General features: G+C 40.1%; 2 protein-coding genes across 2 annotated transcripts in view; both read left to right on the forward strand.

The window, feature by feature from the left end:
* The window catches only part of MGAM (maltase-glucoamylase), an 85,856-nt gene extending 81,734 nt beyond the window's left edge, over window positions 1-4,122 (forward strand). The window contains exons 46-48 of the mRNA XM_028106470.2: window positions 219-268; window positions 860-1,030; window positions 3,175-4,122. Coding sequence (XP_027962271.1) covers window positions 219-268; window positions 860-1,030; window positions 3,175-3,252 — 299 coding nt within the window. The 3' untranslated portion in view covers window positions 3,253-4,122. The remainder of the gene's footprint in view (window positions 1-218; window positions 269-859; window positions 1,031-3,174) is intronic.
* A 9,729-nt stretch (window positions 4,123-13,851) lies between these two features.
* Window positions 13,852-17,303, forward strand: part of MGAM2 (maltase-glucoamylase 2 (putative)) — a 100,413-nt gene continuing 96,961 nt past the window's right edge. The window contains exon 1 of the mRNA XM_088018337.1: window positions 13,852-15,997. Within this exon, the coding sequence (XP_087874463.1) occupies window positions 15,892-15,997 (106 nt within the window). The 5' untranslated portion in view covers window positions 13,852-15,891. The remainder of the gene's footprint in view (window positions 15,998-17,303) is intronic.

Raw genomic sequence — 17,303 nt, forward strand, 5'->3', positions numbered from 1 at the left:
TATGAGGTGACTCTGTTAGACAGATGCATCTGTACACACCCATTTCAAACACTTTGTGTAAATGGAGTCTGGGGGCAAAGTCTGACTGATCTCACAAAACTCTGTGAAGAAGAAAAGTGAAATGAAAAATAAAAATCACCCCTACTTTCTCAACAAGTAAGCAATTGGAATTTCAGAACACAGCTCCAGATCACGCTTACCTTGTTGCTTGTTTGCAGATACTTATGGAAAAGGACTCTATTACCTGGCCAACTTTTCTGCCAACCAGGTGAGTGTGACTGATACTGTGAAGAGAGAACAGAGTTCTGTTGGCTTAGTTGGATGCTGGATATCGTAAGGGCATAAAGAACCGCCTAGAATCCCTTCCCTGCCCTTGTTAATTTGCATCCTTCCCTTCCTGTAGACTTCAGAAGGAAATTTAGTATGCTCTCCCGGAAGTTTTCTGTGATTAAACCAATTTATATTTCATCACTAACTTCTTCCAGTTCACCAAGGTGCAGACAGACAGATTGTTTTTATGTTATCTAGCCCTAGTCCTGTGTTGCCTTGGAATGGTCTGCACAGTGACATCTCTACATGTAGAACAGAAGGTTCCTGATACCTGAGACTCTTTGTCTCCTTAGAGTTCAGGGTGAGTCTAGAGACACTGCAGGTGCTTAGCTAATGCAAAATTGGATGATAGTTGGAAGCAGGAGATAGAGGGATGAAATCATGGTCTGCATTATTCAAGGGCACAAGATGGTGACTCTCACATTGTCTTACTTCATGATCTGCATTTGTGTCTAAAGTTTGGGAAAATTTAAATGGATTTTGTTTATGTTTTTTTCCCCTCTGGTTTCTTTTTATCTCCAACTGATAGAATATGATGCAGAATCATATAATTTTCAACAAATACATCACTGATTCAAACCCATTGAAACTGGGCTACGTTGAGATCTGGGGAGTGGGCAGTGTTCCCATTTCCAGTGTCAGCATCTCTGTGAGCAGCATGGTGATAACGCCAAACTTCACTAACAACCCTGTGACACAGGTTTGTGGCCAGTGAAAAGTCCCAATGGTATTTCCCGGTCCAGTGCTAGGGCAGTTCCTGCCCACCTCCCTTCCAAATGACAGCTTTTCCTGCAGAGCCCTTCAGGAAGCTGTCTGTGTTCAGTGTGCCAACAGTGGACAGCATGGAGATGAAGGGAAAATTCCTGACTTAGCATCATTTGGGATTGAGGGTCTGGATCCGTGCTTTTTCTTGTCTGCAAATTTACATAGAACTTTGTCTTTACTCCTTCACCTCGCCTCAGAGATCTACTTCCCAAACAGCTCGAACTACCATATTCCATCAAATATGACACCATCAGTTAAAGTTGCCCCATTATTCCACAAAGAAGGAAAAAGGGATTACAAAGTATGACACAATGCTTTCATAACATTTAAAATTTCTACTTTCAACACACAGAGAGCTTTGCAAGCTTACTTTAAATGAAGATTTATATCATTTCAATGTTAGTGATAATACAGAGGAAAATATTGGGTAGAGACATAAGAACATTGATAAATCTGCATCAAAGTAATTTAGATGAGGTAGACTCCGAATGTGAAGAAATATTAGAAGTGCCTTAACTTGGGGCACTTGGGTGGTTCAGTGGGTTAAGCATCTGCTCAGGTTATGATCCCAGGGTCCTAGGCCACACGTCGGGCTCCCTGCACAGCAAGGAGTCTGCTTCTCCCTTTGTCTCTGCCCCTCCCCCTGCTTGTGCTCTCTCTCTCTCATTCTCTCTCTCTAATAAAAAAAAAATCTTTTTTTAAGAAAGAAAGAAATGCCTTAACCAATTCGTATCATAGATTTTTCTTTTATTATTCAAAATTTTATGTAAATATAAATTATTTATTATTATTATTTTTTAAATTTTATTTATTTATTTGAGAGAGAGAATGAGAGATAGCACGAGAGGGAAGAGGGTCAGAGGGAGAAGCAGACTCCCTGCTGAGCAGGGAGCCCGATGCGGGACTCGATCCCGGGACTCCAGGATCATGACCTGAGCCGAAGGCAGTCGCTTAACCAACTGAGCCACCCAGGCGCCCCTATTTATTATTATTTAAAAGAGAAATATGTGGCATGAATAGGTTAAGGTATTTCCTCTGTGCTATCAGAGGCATTGGTGATATATCATTTCATAAAAATTCTTTCACTAGCGTCATGGGATTTTCTCAAATGTAGCAAATGCTTTATACAAGTTTTCATCCTAGCACTTTTTTGATCTTACTATCAGCGAGGATTCCTATTCTTTCCTAAAATAATCCTTAAGTGGTTTGTAGTCTATCCATTCATAATACCAATAATAGCAATGAAGTTCATGCATGCACAGACAATAGCAATTGTCATGAATGTTGCTTGGCTCACAGTAATTCCAAAGCTGTTGACTGCAAGACACATTCTGATTTCATGGATGTTAAATGTGGAAAATCCTGCCCCTTGGGATCAATGCAGTGTGGCATTTCCAACACCTATCCTCGTGGTAAACAGATCTTTCTGGGTGTGCTTGCTTCTTCCTTTTTCCTGGACTGTTTTTCTTTCATAATCCTTTCTGATTATAAGGCCTGAAACAAAAGTTTTCCTTCAGTTATGTATTTTTTTAACTCGTTTCCTCATATTTGTGGCTTTCTTATCAACCAACTTCCCCAGCTTTACCAAGAGCTCCTAAAGGACTTTGCCCAATTTTGTTGCTGACCGACTCCTGCACTGTCACACTAGCTGATGTGATGGCACCTGCAGTGACATTTTATGGAAAGCATCTGCCTAGAAAAAAAGCTGAACTGTTGAACTTTCACTGGGCAATCACCAACTCACTATGGGGGAACGGGAAAAGGAGGAAATCAGAAGAGGGTTCTGAGGATTGGAAATGAAGACATCTGCTCCAAATTTCTGTGCAGTTGTTTCTCTGCAGTGGTTGCGATTGCATTATCTAGGGCCTGTTGTCTTTTCCCTATCACTGAACAAGCTTTGTACTCTAAGGGGTCAAAAAGCAGCCTCCTCACCTGAAAACTTGAGGGCTGCCTTACAGCTAGGCAGTGAATTGTGAAAGTAGCAGAGTGCATGTGGACCTTTGGCTTCTACCTGATTCCTGTTAGTGCAAGAAATTTCAATCACCAGATGCCCACTTCTTTTCCTTTGGTTCCCAACAGGTGTTAAGCATTGACGTGACCAGCAGAGACATCAGCCTCCATAATTTCATTTCACTGACGTGGAGAAGCACTCTGTGAATTTTTAGAGCAAGATCTTAATTACAAACAGCTTTGGAACTACTTCTATCTTATGCTTATAAAATTGTTGTGTATTGTGAATTCATTCATGCTCAGTATGGGTAAAGAATTTTGTTAATTTTGTCATATATTTTGTCTGTGTCTTGGCCCTGTGGTATAGGCCATAGGGAAATGTGGGAAATCGATGGGTTGTTTTCCTATCTGTGTGATGAACTTGGTACTGATGGCTCATCATATATCTACTGAAGATGAACTGGGTCCACGATGAAGGGGTGTGTGTGTGTGTGTGTGTGTGTGTGTGTGTGTGTGTAAGTGTAATCAGGGAATGGGCCCCACTCTTGCTAAATACACAAGAAAAAGCTTGCCAGGACAGTTGCAGGTCCTGGGGTTGACTAATGCCTCAAGAAAGTATTCAGAAAGAACGTCTGCTAGTTGGTTTTAGGGGAGGGGAACTATAGGCTGGGGAGGAGGAGCGATGCTCTCAAGCATGATATAAGGGGAAAGCAAAGAAACACAGGAAAGATGAGAGGAAACAGAAGATGGTGATAGAAAGGATCATGACAAGAAGAAAACACAAAAATCTAAGGAATAGCAGCCTCATGGGAAGGAGACAAGAAGGGTCAACTCACGTGAATGCGAGAAGACAGGTGGGGGAATACAGAATATGGGAATAGGGGTGAGGATGAGGTTGAAGCAGGCAAAACTGAAGGAAGGAGTTTGAATGTAAAAAATGTAACTTATTTTTGCAGTGGTGTGCTTCGAAACGTGAAAATCTTATTTCTGTGCTCCGTCCCTAACATGTATAACCATAGTTCACACAAACGCATGCAACTTAAATGCCAGAGAAAAATAAAACAAGCAAATTTACAAGAGATTTTGAATTTTATGATATTTTTACCCTGGGTAACCTACCTTTGGGGTTAAGGCTCCTTGTTGGGCAAACCCTTGCAAGTTGGTCTTGTTGTCCTTGGCATCAGAGTTCTTGTGGTCTAACCCACTGATGGAACAATCAGATTTATGATTATCCACCCTTCCTCTCATACCTCTGGCATGGGTTTTTCTTAAGATTCAGGTTTGTGGGAGCCTGTACTTGGGTGGTGGTGGTTGTTTTACTTATCGTAGCAATTGCCAAAATGTCTGGTAAAATGTCAACTGGCAAAAACAGAATTTGTATCACGATTGGTTAAAACCTGAGATGGTTAAAATTTGGGATAAAGAAATGACTTATTTGCGTTCAACATGCATATTTACTTTTAGTATTCCTTGAATAATGAGTGTATTGGAAACAAGTGTATATACTTCCCTAAGTCTTTTTCTTTCTTTTTTAAACACCAGGAATGCATACTATTTTAAAGAAATCCGATTATATTAAAATACATTTATATGAATATTTAAAAAATTTAATATAGGAACACATGAGGCATTTTTTTTACCATCCCTGTTCTTTTTTCTATTTTTTTATTGTTATTACTATATCTTTTTTTAAGTCTCATGCTTTTTTTAAATTATTATCATGTTATGTTAGTCACCATCCAGTACATCATTAGTTTTTGATGTAGTGTTCCATGATTCATTGTTTGCGTATAACACCCAGCACATAAGGCATTTTTAATGATCACATTAAATAATTAAGATCTAACAGTGGGCTTCATAATGTCATAATTTCCATGTGATGATCAGCATAAACAATATTTTGAGATATCTACTATAGTTTTCATATGTGATATGAAAATATCTGTGATTCTATTTTTGAGAGACTCCTGTGTACTGCTAACACAACTATGCTCTGCTATCTACATTTATAATCTAAGAAAATGCTAAATTTCAGTTAGAAATTAGTGAACAAAAGTATTTTTCCCATCAATATTTGCAGATTCCCTGAGTTATACTCCTTAGAGTTCTGGGGATCCCAATTCAAGAATTCCTAGATTAAGACATGTCTGCTTCCCAGACTTCAGTTTAGTGACTGGGTCCCTATGTAGCTGTAACAGTTTTAAGAGTTCCCAAGCCTCAGTCAGTCACCTGTCTTGAACGCATTCATCCTTTTGACATTTTTAAACAGCCAGTTTCTTATGGACATGAAGACTTTCAGTGTAAGACTGAAAAGATTCTTAGCAGCTCTGGGAAGAGTGTCAGTGAAGGAATTGGGTATGTGGCTCCCTTAGTTTCTCTTTCTGAGCAGAGCTGTCCTCTAAGTATATGGTTGCATCCTGCCTCGCCCCATCACATATGTTTGATCTACTGGTTGAGCATTTTCTGCTGCTTTCATTTGAGTGAAAAGAACTCAGAAGCAATCTTTAGGGTCAGGGACTTGGTTAAGTCACTTTGTCACTCTGGGATCATACCTCCTCATCTGCAAACTTCTAGTGTCAGAGTAAAGCTGTGATATCCAAACTCTGGAAAGGGGCTCTGCAGTGCTCTCTGGGAGAGGGAAGAAGGTGGATTGGCAGGGATCTGAGCTCCCCACCCTGGCTTCAGTCATTTACTCAGTTACATACTGGAATTCTATTTGAATATGGAATTTTAGATATAGAGACTGTCATTTTTCCATTGGATATTCTTTCTTGCTTTGTTGAAGGTTTGTTGACCATAGAGTTGAGGGTCCATTTCTGGGTTCTCTGTTCTGTGCCATTGGTCTATGTGTCTGTTTTTGTGCCAGTACCATGCTGTCTTGATGGTCACAGCTTTGTAATAGAGCTTGAAGTCAGGCTTTGGGATGCCACCAACTTTGGTTTTCTTTTTCAACATTTCCCTGGCTATCCGGGGTCTTTTCTGATTCCATACAAATTTGAGGATTGTTTATTCCAGCTCTGCAAAAAATGTCAGTGGTATTTTGATAGGGATTGCTTTGCATGTGTAGATTGCTCTGGGCAACATAGACATTTTAACAATGTTTATTCTTCCAATCCATGAGCATAGGAAGTTTTTCCATCTTTTTATGTATTCCTCAATTTCTTTCATAAGCGTTTTGTAGTTTCTAGAGTACAGGTCCTTTATCTCTTTGGTTAGGTTTATTCCTAGGTATCTTACGGTTTTTGGTGCAATTGTGGATGGGATCAATTCCTTAATTTCTCTTTCTTCAGTCACATTGTTTGTGTATAGGAATGCCACTGATTTCTGTGCATTGATTTTGTATCCTGCCACGTTGTGAATTGCTGTATGAGTTCTGGCAATTTTGGGGTGGAGTTTTTTGGGTTTTCCACATAAAGTATCATGTTATCTGCAAAGAGTGAGAGTTTGACTTCTTCTTTGCCAATGAGACTGGACCATTCTCTTACACCATACACAAAGTTAAACTCAAAATGGATGAAAGACCCAAATGTGAGACAGGAATCCGTCAAAATCCTAGAGAAGAACACAGGCAGTAACCTCTTTGACCTTGGCTGCAATAACTTCTTGCAAGACATGTGTCTAAAGGCAAGGGAAGCAAAAGCAAAAATGAACTATTGTGACTTCATCAAGATAAAAATCTTCTGCACCACAAGGGAAACAGTCAACAAAACTAAAGACAACCTGCAGAATGGGAGAAGATATTTGCAAATGACATAACAGGTAAAGGGCTGGTATCCAAGATCTATAAAGAACTTCTCAAACTCAACACCCAAAAAACAAATAATCCAGTCAACAAATGGGCAGAAGACATGAACAGACACTTCTCCAAAGAAAACATACAAATGGCCAACAGACACATGAAAAAATGCTCCACATCACTTGTCATCAGGGAAATACAAATCAAAACCACAATGAGATACCACCTTATAGCAGTTCAGAATGGCTAAAATTAACAAGACAGGGAACAACAAATGTTGGTGAAGATATGAAGAAAGGGGAACCCTCTTACACTGTTGATGGGAATGCAAGCTGGTATAGCCACTCTGGAAAACAGTATGGAGGCTCCTCAGGAAGTTAAAAATAGAGCTACCCTATAACCCAGCAATTGCACTACTACGTATTTACCCCAAAGATACAGATGTAGTGAAAAGAAGGGGCACCTGTACCCCAACGTTCATAGCAGCAATGTCCACAATAGCCAAACTGTGGAAGGAGCCGAGATGCCCTTCAACAGATGAATGGATAAAGATGTGGTTCATGGCGCGCCTGGGTGGCTCAGTCGGTTAAGCATCTGCCTTTGGCTTAGGTCATGATCCCAGCATCCTGGGATTGAGCCCCGCATTAGGCTCTTTGCTCTGCAGGGAGCCCGCTTCTTCCTCTCCTCCCCACTTGTTCTCTCTCACTGTCTTCTTCTTTCTCTCGCTCTCTCAAATCTTAAAAAAAGATGTGGTTCATATATACAATGGAATATTACTCAGCCATCAGAAAGGATGAATACCTACCACTTACATCTACATGGATGGACTTGGAGGGTATTATGCTAAATGAAATAAGTCAATCAGAGAAACACAATTACATCAAATGATTTCACTCACATGTGGAATATAAGGAATACCACAGAGGATCATAGGGGAAGGGAGGGAAAACTGAATGGGAAGAAATCAGAGAGGGAGACAAACCATGAGAGACTCTTGACTCTGGGAAACAAACTGAGGGTTGTAGAAAGGGAGGTGGGTGGGGTGATGGGGTAACTGGGTGGTGGGCATTAAGGAGGGCACGTGATGTGATGAGCACTGGGTGTTATATGCAACTAACAAATTGTTGAACACTATATCAAAATATAATGATGTACTATATGTTGGCTAATTGAATTTAAATTTAAAAAAGAATTTTAAGTATATATGTAATATACATATACATATATGCTTAATATATAAAAGTCTATATAATATATACACTTACATTTTTTATTCATGTGGAATATATATATGTATCATATACATTTCATATATCATATTTAATTAAGACATCTGAAAATCAGTACACCAAATCAGCAGTTCCACAAATATTTTGGTTCCAGCACCCCTTTATACTCTTAAAAATTATTGAGGATTCCAAAGCTTTTGTTCATGGGGTTATATCTATTGATATTTATCATATTAAAAATTAAAATAGTTAATTGTACACCTAAAACTAATATTACGCATATGTTAACAACTGGAATTTAAATAAAAACTTGGGGAAAAGAATAAGAACAATTACACATGGAGCCATATACACTTGTGGCTACCTTGAAACAGACCTTGTAACATGGACCTACACTTGTAACTCCTGGCCAGCATTACGGGAAAGGTTGGTCTTTTTGAGATATTCTCTCTCCCCAAGACCACATAATTTCACTTTATCTCTTTGTAGGTATGCCAAAATAAAAAAAAAATAACAATCTGAAACCCTTTAACTTAAGAGGAAGAAAATTTATTCCTTTTCTTATTAAAAGCATCCTTGTTATAACATTAATTATCATAGATACCTACAAAGACAAGGTTGTATTGGCCTTGGCAGATACGGTCCAAGTGCCAGTACCTTTACCTTCTTTTTTTTTTTTTTTTTTTTTTGGTGGCAAAGCAGTGGTCTTCACTGATCTTTATTAAATGAAGGATTCCAGGGGCAAGCAGGAGGGATCAAGAGCAACAGCAGGAGCAAATATAAAAGTATAAAATGTAAAGTGCAGCACTGGGCAATGTGTGCAGGACTGAGCCATGCCCACAGGGACCTTGGGGACACAAGGCTGAGGACGAGCCACAGCCCACCCTCTAAGGGAATCTAGGCCTGAGGAGCCTGTGCAGGGCTCTTGGCTGGCGGTGGAAGTGGCTTGAATGGGGCCCAACCTTGGGCCTTGAAGTAGGAGACCAGTTGTGTGGGTACTTCCGCGAGCACAGTCTGTGCCAGTGTCTCCCGAGGGGCGTTCTGGAAGTGGCGGTAGGGCACAAACTGCACTAAGTACCTTTACCTTCTTGTCATTACTGCAATATCATTGAGATCTTTGCATCTTGCCTTGGAGGATGGTGCTTTGAAAGTTAAGGGTCATGCATATTTTTGGTTTCTGACTTGATGATTCAACCCTCTGCTTGCTTTGATTACTTTATAAATCCTGCCAAGTGCTAACTTCACCATGCTAATAAACAACTGGAAGATACTGGGTTGCATGCTTGTTTCTTTTCTTCAGAATGTCTCTTTTTCATTGGTCAACACAAGCATGTGATGCAAAATCTTCCAGTTGCTTGTTAGCAAGAAGGGATGGCAAAGTTAGCTAATTCCTGCACTTTAGGAAACAGATTATAGCTGGGATTGTCAGCACTGAAATGTGAATGATGTCATAAGTGAGCATGGGATGTGGGGAGCTAAGAGTAAATTATCTCACAAAGAATAGAATGATCTTATGTAGTAATAAATCCCCTTTCTTTATCTTTTGCCAAGATATTGTCCCAATTTGAAATGAGATCCAAGTGCATTTTCCCTCTAACAAAGGCTTTCTTTTACTGGAGCAAAAGATAAGGTGCTTATGTCATTTCTGAAGTTCATAAAAGTAGAAACCAAGTTTCTGTGTGTGTGTGTGTGTGCATGTGTGTGTGTGTGTGTGTGTGTATGCTTGCCAAACACTGAGCATTTAAAGCAAACATTGACTACTATGGCCACTATATTACTTATGGATCTTGGATGCCATTGAAAGATTGCATGCCCTCATATATTGTTATATATAGGAGATATAAATGTATGCCCTCATATATTATATACAGGATATATAACTGCGTACCCTCATATATTGTTATATATAAGATATATAACTGTGTACCCTCATATATTGCTGGTGGGAATGTAATATGTCACCTGCCACCATTTTGGAAAATGCAATTCTTCATAAAGTTAAAGATAGAGTTACCATATGATCCAGAAATTTCATTCTGGGGTGTATCCCCAAAGAATTGAAAATATGTCCACACAGAAACTTGTACATACATGTTCATAGCAGCATTGCTCCTAATAGCAAAAAAAGTAGAAACAACCCAAATATACATCAATTGATGAGTATATAAGCAAAATGTAGTGTATTGATGTAATGAATATCATCCAGCCATAAAAAAGAATAAAGCCCTGATACCTGAAGGTGCTTAATACCTACAACAATATGGTTGAATTTTGAAAACATTATGCCAAGTGGAAGAAGCCAGACACAAAAGGCTGCATAATGTATGATTCTATTTATACGAAATGTTCAGAATAGGCAAATCCATAAAGATAGGAAGTGGATTAGTGGTTGCAGGGACTGGGGAGAGGAGAATGGGGAGTGACCATGAATGAGTGATGGCTTTCTTTTGGAATGATGGAAATGTTCTGGAAATAGTGGTGATGGTTGCAAAACTCTGTGAATATACTAAAAACCATTGAACTGTATACTTTGCAAGGGTGAATGTCATGGCATGTGAGTTATATTTCATTACAAAAGTAACACACTTTAGCTAGCTTAAGAACAAAACTGAATCTTGAAAGATATTGGTGACTCACTGAAACTCCAGGAGGGCTAGAGTGTCAGGTTTGTAGGCTATGTGGCTAGGTACACCAGCCTGATTACCTTGTGGGAGGTTCCACTGCCATGGCCCTTAGCACATGTCTGGCAGCTTGTACTCTCATTACTGAGCATAGGTTGCTGCTAGGTCCCCAGTCCCTGCTGCCTCCGAAACAGTGCCTCTTTACCATCCTGGATTCCACAGGCACATCTCATTGGCCGAGCACAGACCACCGGCCTCTACCTTGGCTGAAAGGGAGATTGTAAAAGAGAATTTCTAACCTCTTACTTAGGGGAGGGGTGTGGGGAGGCAGAATTCCCAGGGTGGAAAGTTCCTTAAATATTAGAAGTTTTTTAAAGGTGCCAAAAAGCCAAAGAGCATGACAAAATTCCAGTAGAGGTGTCTTCCCACTTTAAGATTATATAACATCGAGTTTGATGGTACTTATTTTATTGAGAATAATTGGTGGGAATGCTTACTTAAATTAATGGAAAGCTGAGTTACTCAAGAGAACTTTGGGAAACAAAATGGAAAAAGGAACAATGTGGGTGAACCAAGCAAGAGCTATTCCTTTTTTCATTTACTTATTCAACAAATAGCTGTATGTTTATGTTGGGCAGAGTGCTAAGCACAGGAGCTGTAGGTACAACCGAAGAGGGCCAGCTCCCTGAACACTTTAGGCTACGTGGACAGACAAGTATAATGTAGTGTGACAAGCAAAGTAATTGGATATGAACAGGAATACAGAAGAAGCATAACTATTAGAATAAAACCCCACCTTCCTCTTTTATTAACAAATGGAGCTTTCTCTAAGTCACAGGGAAAGCAAGGGCCCTTTATGGTTAGCTGGAAAATGCACTCCTGTCCTCCAATCATCATCAGATTTACAGGGCAATAAATCAATCCTGGCAGAAGCTGGCTACATCAACCTTGTCACCTTTGCTCAGTGTTCCTCAAGAACTACTGAGGGATAGACACAGCAAATAAAGGGACACGGCTATGAGGTGAGTACTTTTCTCCATGCACATGGTGGCTTTAAATAAGTAGTGTTCTTTTTTTCTTTTAAATGTCCCTGTCTTTGCTAAATGATCTGGACAACTCACACTTTTCTTCTGGACCTTATATTTTCTTCCTTTTCCAGAGACTATGAGGAGTGGGGATGAGATAGTGCATGGAGTAACAGGCTGACTGGGCAGGAGAAGTGTGTATGTATGTGTGTGTAACAGATGCGGAGGGTCGAATGCAAGACGTTCCTTTCTCACTGGGAGAAAACAAGGAAAGAATTAACAGATAGGATACTTCTGGAAGCTAGCTGAAAGTGATGGATTGGGAAGACAGTAGAGGCATCTCTTTGTGGAGAGGGAAATGGTAGATGATCATTAAGGCCTTTAATAATAGCCTGGATTTTAATTATCCTAAAATTGTGTTTGATAAAGAAAAGTGGCTGAGTAGGCAGGGTTTCTAAGTAGGAGAGACTTTCTACCTTTATGAATCCCCATCTACCTGCTCTCTGCCAGAATGCCAATAGTTCCTGTGGCAGGAAAATGCCTGGGGCTGTCCGCAGAGTCTTCTGAACTTCCTGAGCCACGGGTGTTGAGCCTGCTTCCCCCTCCTTGCTCCCCCCAGGAGGACTCAGGAGCTTTGGAAGAAGTAGCTGCTTTGGGTTTGTAGAGGCTGGGAAGGAAAATCTCATGGAGAGACACAATGCTTGGAGAAGGGAAACTGAGTGACAGATAGCATGTTTGCTGTGGTAGTGAGTCCTGGGCTGTACGTATAAGTAACGAAGTCAGGTATGGCAAGCATATGGGGTTGGTCCCTCAGACTTCTTTCACTGCCTGAAATTCTACATTAGAGATCCAGCCTCTAGATATGTAAGCTCTGAGGTCTAGGAGACATTGTGGAGAGAGCGTGAATACTCAAAGACTAGTTTAAGAAGCAGAGCCTCAGTGTTTGCCTCAGTCATACCACTAACCATGGCTAGGCAAAATCCCTTAACATTGACATAAAATGTGAATCATAATGCCTGCCTGGTCAACTTTGATGTAGGGGTGTCATAGGAATATAATATTATATATTATCTATCTATCTATCTATCATCTATCTATCTATCTATCTTACGGGGATTAGAGTAAACCTTTGAATAATTTAGAGGAGAGACACCTGATAGATTTAGGCTAATAGGAAAGAATAGTGAATATACTCCAACTTCAACTCCAAACCCCAATCATAACTCTGCCCTCCCTTGGCAAATTATCTGTAGATCCTTGCTCTTTACCCCTATTTCAAAATTAAGGTGCGTTTTTACTCGGCTTATTACACATTAAACAAAAGCCTGCCTCAATTAAAAAGTGAAACTATACGCATATGGAAATGCTTATAGAAATGGTCATGGCATTGGGCCAGGGCTGAGAAGAGCAGGAGTGCAGGGAAATGCAAAGTTAAAGGAGAGGCAAAGTAAGAAAAAAAGAAAATTCTTTATTTACATGGGTTTACAGATTATTACTACACAGTTGTTTGCTTGGTACAGCTGGAACATAAGGGAGAGAAGAGGCAGGCCACACAGGCATAGGAGATGATAACAAAGCTGAAGAGTTTGCATTTTATTTGGAGAACCACTGAGGACCTGAGTATAGGAAAACCAAATAACCTTGTTTGTGCAGTAGAAAGATTAATCCATCTGCCAATTGGAAGCAGGGAGCCAGTGGGGAAGTTGTGGTCACAGTTCAGGCCAAAAATAATGGCCTGACTAAAGCATTTCCAGTAGGGATGGAGAAGAAGATACAGATCTGAAATATATTGGGGAAGGAGTCTGACTGAACTGGTGACTGGCTGTGAGAAATGCAAAGAAGAGAGAAGTCAAAAAAGTTATGTAGATTTTTTTAAAAATTGTGATTCTCTTCCTCAAGATATTAATTATTGAGGAGAGGCCAACTGGGCAGAATTGGTGGAAGTTAGGACTGGGGTGTGGGGAGCGGTGAACACATGTTCAAATGTGTTGAATTTGGTTAAGTGTGTGGGACATCCAGGTGAGATTATCTAATAGGCAGTTGCACATATAAATCTGAATCTCTGGGCTAGAAATAAAGATTGCATTGTCCTCGGGTGTTATATGAAGTCATATGAGTGGCGGAGTTTGCTAAAAGAGAGAGGATGGTGGACCTATGTTGAAAATATAGGGAATATCAATATCTTAATGAAATGGAACTAAAAGAAAATTGGAGGAGCCAGAAAAGTAGGTGAAAACCAAGATTAAATGATAATCAAGGAATCCAAACATGGAGAAATTTAAAGAGGAAGGAGTGGTTGATAGTGCTGGGTGATTAAGAGAGTGCCCATTGTATTCAGCAGCTAAATCACTGGTGACCTTGGCAGGGGGAGTTTCAGTGGAATGCAAGAAAACAGAAGCCATGCCAGTAATAAGAAGGAAGGTAATGCAGACAGTGTGCCATTATCTTTTCGGAAAGCTGGCTGTAAGAGGAAAAAGAAAGTTATAATGGTACCTAGAGAAAGACCCAGAATAATCACCAGAGTTTAGGGTGACTTGGGATATTACTTTTGAGGGGAAAGAGCACATTCAGAGGGAGAGGTTGATAATGCAAGGAAGAGGAAGGATAATTGGTGGAAGAAGGTTTTTGAGAAATTCAAAGTGTGTGAGATCTACAGAATAGATACAAGGACTATCCTTAGACAAGAGGAGGGGAAACTCTTCAGTTGAGAAGGGGGAAAAGTAAGAGTTTACCCAGATACAGATAAATTTCATAGAAATGCTTGGGTTGAGAAGCAGGTATATGGAATAGTTTCTGCAAAATAGTTGCTTCATTTGTGACGTTGGAGATGGTATCGGCTGAGAGTAACAGCATAGGTGACAAAGGTTGGGGCTTGAAAACAAGGATCAATGTTTGAAATTTCTCCTGTGAAAAATGAGAGAAGGTGGCAAGGTTGTCAGTCAGCTTTAAGGCCCAGTATATTTGTCAGATTATGAACCCAGTGGCATCCACGTTGGGCTGAGTGCATAAACTCAGAAGGCAGAAGTTTGGATCAATGGTTTCATTATATAGATTCAGTTAGCAGATGAGGGAGCAAGGAAGATGAGAGTAATAATAGCTGCCGCGGACTACATCAGGGAATGATAACAGCCAGGAGGCCAGGAGGGGCTGAGAGATTAAGAGGGAGTGGAACAGAACAGAAGCCTCAGTGTGGTCCAAGAATAAACAATGCAATAAGAGGGTAAAAGAGGATGGGCTTCTGCCCAGTAAGTAGGAAGTAGAGGCTTAGAGTTCAGAAATGGAACAATTCTGGAGGGTGATAAGTTCCAGGAAGCAGCCAATGTGCAGCCATGGTGGGAAGAGTGCTGAAGATGGTGGAAAGTTGGTCAAGGAATGACATGGTGAGGGCCGTCATGGGGTTGTGAGACATATGTATAATGTGAGATTTGCTATAATTAGAGCATAAGCTTGGGAGTACCTCCAGAATCTGACTTGTGGAGATAAAGAAATACACCTCCAAATAGCCAAAATGCCCACCTATTGGTAGGCAAGCCAGGACAAGAATGAATGTCCTTTGGTTCCCAGTTCACTACACACTCCAGTACACCAAATATTTTAAAACTTGGGTCTATGTATGCATGATTGGCAAGGTTACAGTGAGCCACCAAATTTATATGGGTTTGTGTGCTGTGACCACACAAGCAAGCATTGTGCTGGAGATCAGGATTGGGTTCATTTTTGTTATCAGAGACTTAACAGGATTAGTCATTTCTAAATAATTAAACATCTTGCCATCATGGCATGAGAATTGGAATAAGAAGATAGGATTCAGGTTTTGTTACTTTTTCCCTCCCTGAGTGTACCCTCCACTCTACTGCCCAGGGTGGGTATGAGGATCAAAGTGGCATCTAAAAGGGCTTTGTGAGGCACCTCAACACCTTATCTCTCTCCTGTACTCTATTCCACTCCTCCCTCTCTACTTTCAGTTCTTTATGTCCGAAATATTCTTTCCTTGGACAATACTCAACCCTCTGCAGACAAAAAAGGCAAAGGCTCTAGAGGTGTTAGATGCACAGACTAGAGTTAATTGTAAACACTGTGATGAGTGGAAACCAATATTCTCTGGATTATGTAAGGAGGAATGCTTGTAATCAAGTCATCTTGCACATGAATTCAAATTATAATCATGATGCCTGTCCTTTTGGATGGATGGAGCTTTGTGGTTTGCTTAAATCCCATTATCTGTGTCCATCTAGATGGCAAGGAAACTCAGTATATTGGAAGTCCTTCTGATCATCTTCTTCCTGACTGTACTGGCCTTAGACATCTTCTTGATGTTTTTTGTGTTGGAGAAAACTGAAGGTAAGGAGGATGCTTGTGGTTTTGGGTTTGGAAGGATTACATTCCTTCGCTCTTCAGCATGGCACCACATTGCATCACTCAAAATCCACATCCACCAATTTCAATCTTCAAAAGACATGTTTTCTTTTTCTACAACAAAACCTTGAATGCCAGTGACATTCAGGGTCTCCCAAGTCCCATTTGATGAAGTATTAACAAGAAGCAAAATTAGGCTTATCAGATGTCTGCCCTTCAATCCAGTCATGAAGTAGTAGAGCCTTCAAGGAGAAAGAACAGTTGAGGTAACAGTGCCCAATCCCACTACATTATGAAAAAGGAAATTAGGTTGCAGCAAGTTGATTAACTTGGCTCAAATATATCAATTACAATTAGCCTCCAGCCCATATTCTGATTGAAATAGCTATGATTTCTTCATCAATATCTTCGAAACTGTTCTCTTTCACACAGAAGCATCCAATAGAATGCTTTCTCCTCCATGCACATGAAACTCTAAATAATAAAATAATAGTGTGTAATATAAAAATCTATCCCCAATTTAAACAGAATTTGAGGTTTATTTTGCTTGCTAAAGCTCACGTTATACATGCAGATTAAGTGTGCATTGAAAAGAAATTGTGCTGATAGCAGAACCCTACCTACTCAATCTCTCTTCACCATTCTCCACAGTAAACATTAGGGTGCTTTCTAGGAACAATTATGTCTTTGAAAGAGGATCTGAAAACCATTGATATAAGCTATTTTCAGCCTATTACTATTTTTTCCCTATTAAACTTTGGGTAACAAGTCCCATGAGAGTATTGTCCAACGTACATGAATAAGTAGCTTCTTTTAGTCAACATAAAACTAGATCTTCACGGGGCGCCTGGGTGGCTCAGTTGGTTAAGCATCTGCCTTGGGCTCAGGTCATGATCTCAGGGTCCTTGGACTGAGCCCCGCATCAGGCTCTCTGCTCAGCCGGGAGCCTGCTTCTCCCTCTCCCTCTGCCCCGCCCCCTTCTTGTGATCTCTCTCTCTCTCTCTCTGTGTGTCAAATAAATAAATAAAATCTTTAAGAAAAAAACCTAGATCTTCACACCTACATTTAGCTGAAACCACACTCTAATTCATGCAGAGTAGTCAATTCCACTTATACCTGTTCTACATATTGCGCTTCTTTCAAGATGCTTTTTGAAGATATGCTTCCATGAGTTGAAAAGGAGGGTTTATTTATTTATTTATTTATTTATTTATTTATTTATTTTTATTGTGGTAAGAACAGTTAACATGAGGTCTACTCTCTTAATAGATTCTGAAGTGTACATCAGGCA

The sequence above is a fragment of the Eumetopias jubatus genome, unplaced genomic scaffold (genome assembly GCF_037043125.1).
Source record: "Eumetopias jubatus isolate StellerSeaLion01/CBP00866 unplaced genomic scaffold, mEumJub1_p1.0 scaffold_14, whole genome shotgun sequence".
NCBI lineage: Eukaryota > Metazoa > Chordata > Mammalia > Carnivora > Otariidae > Eumetopias > Eumetopias jubatus.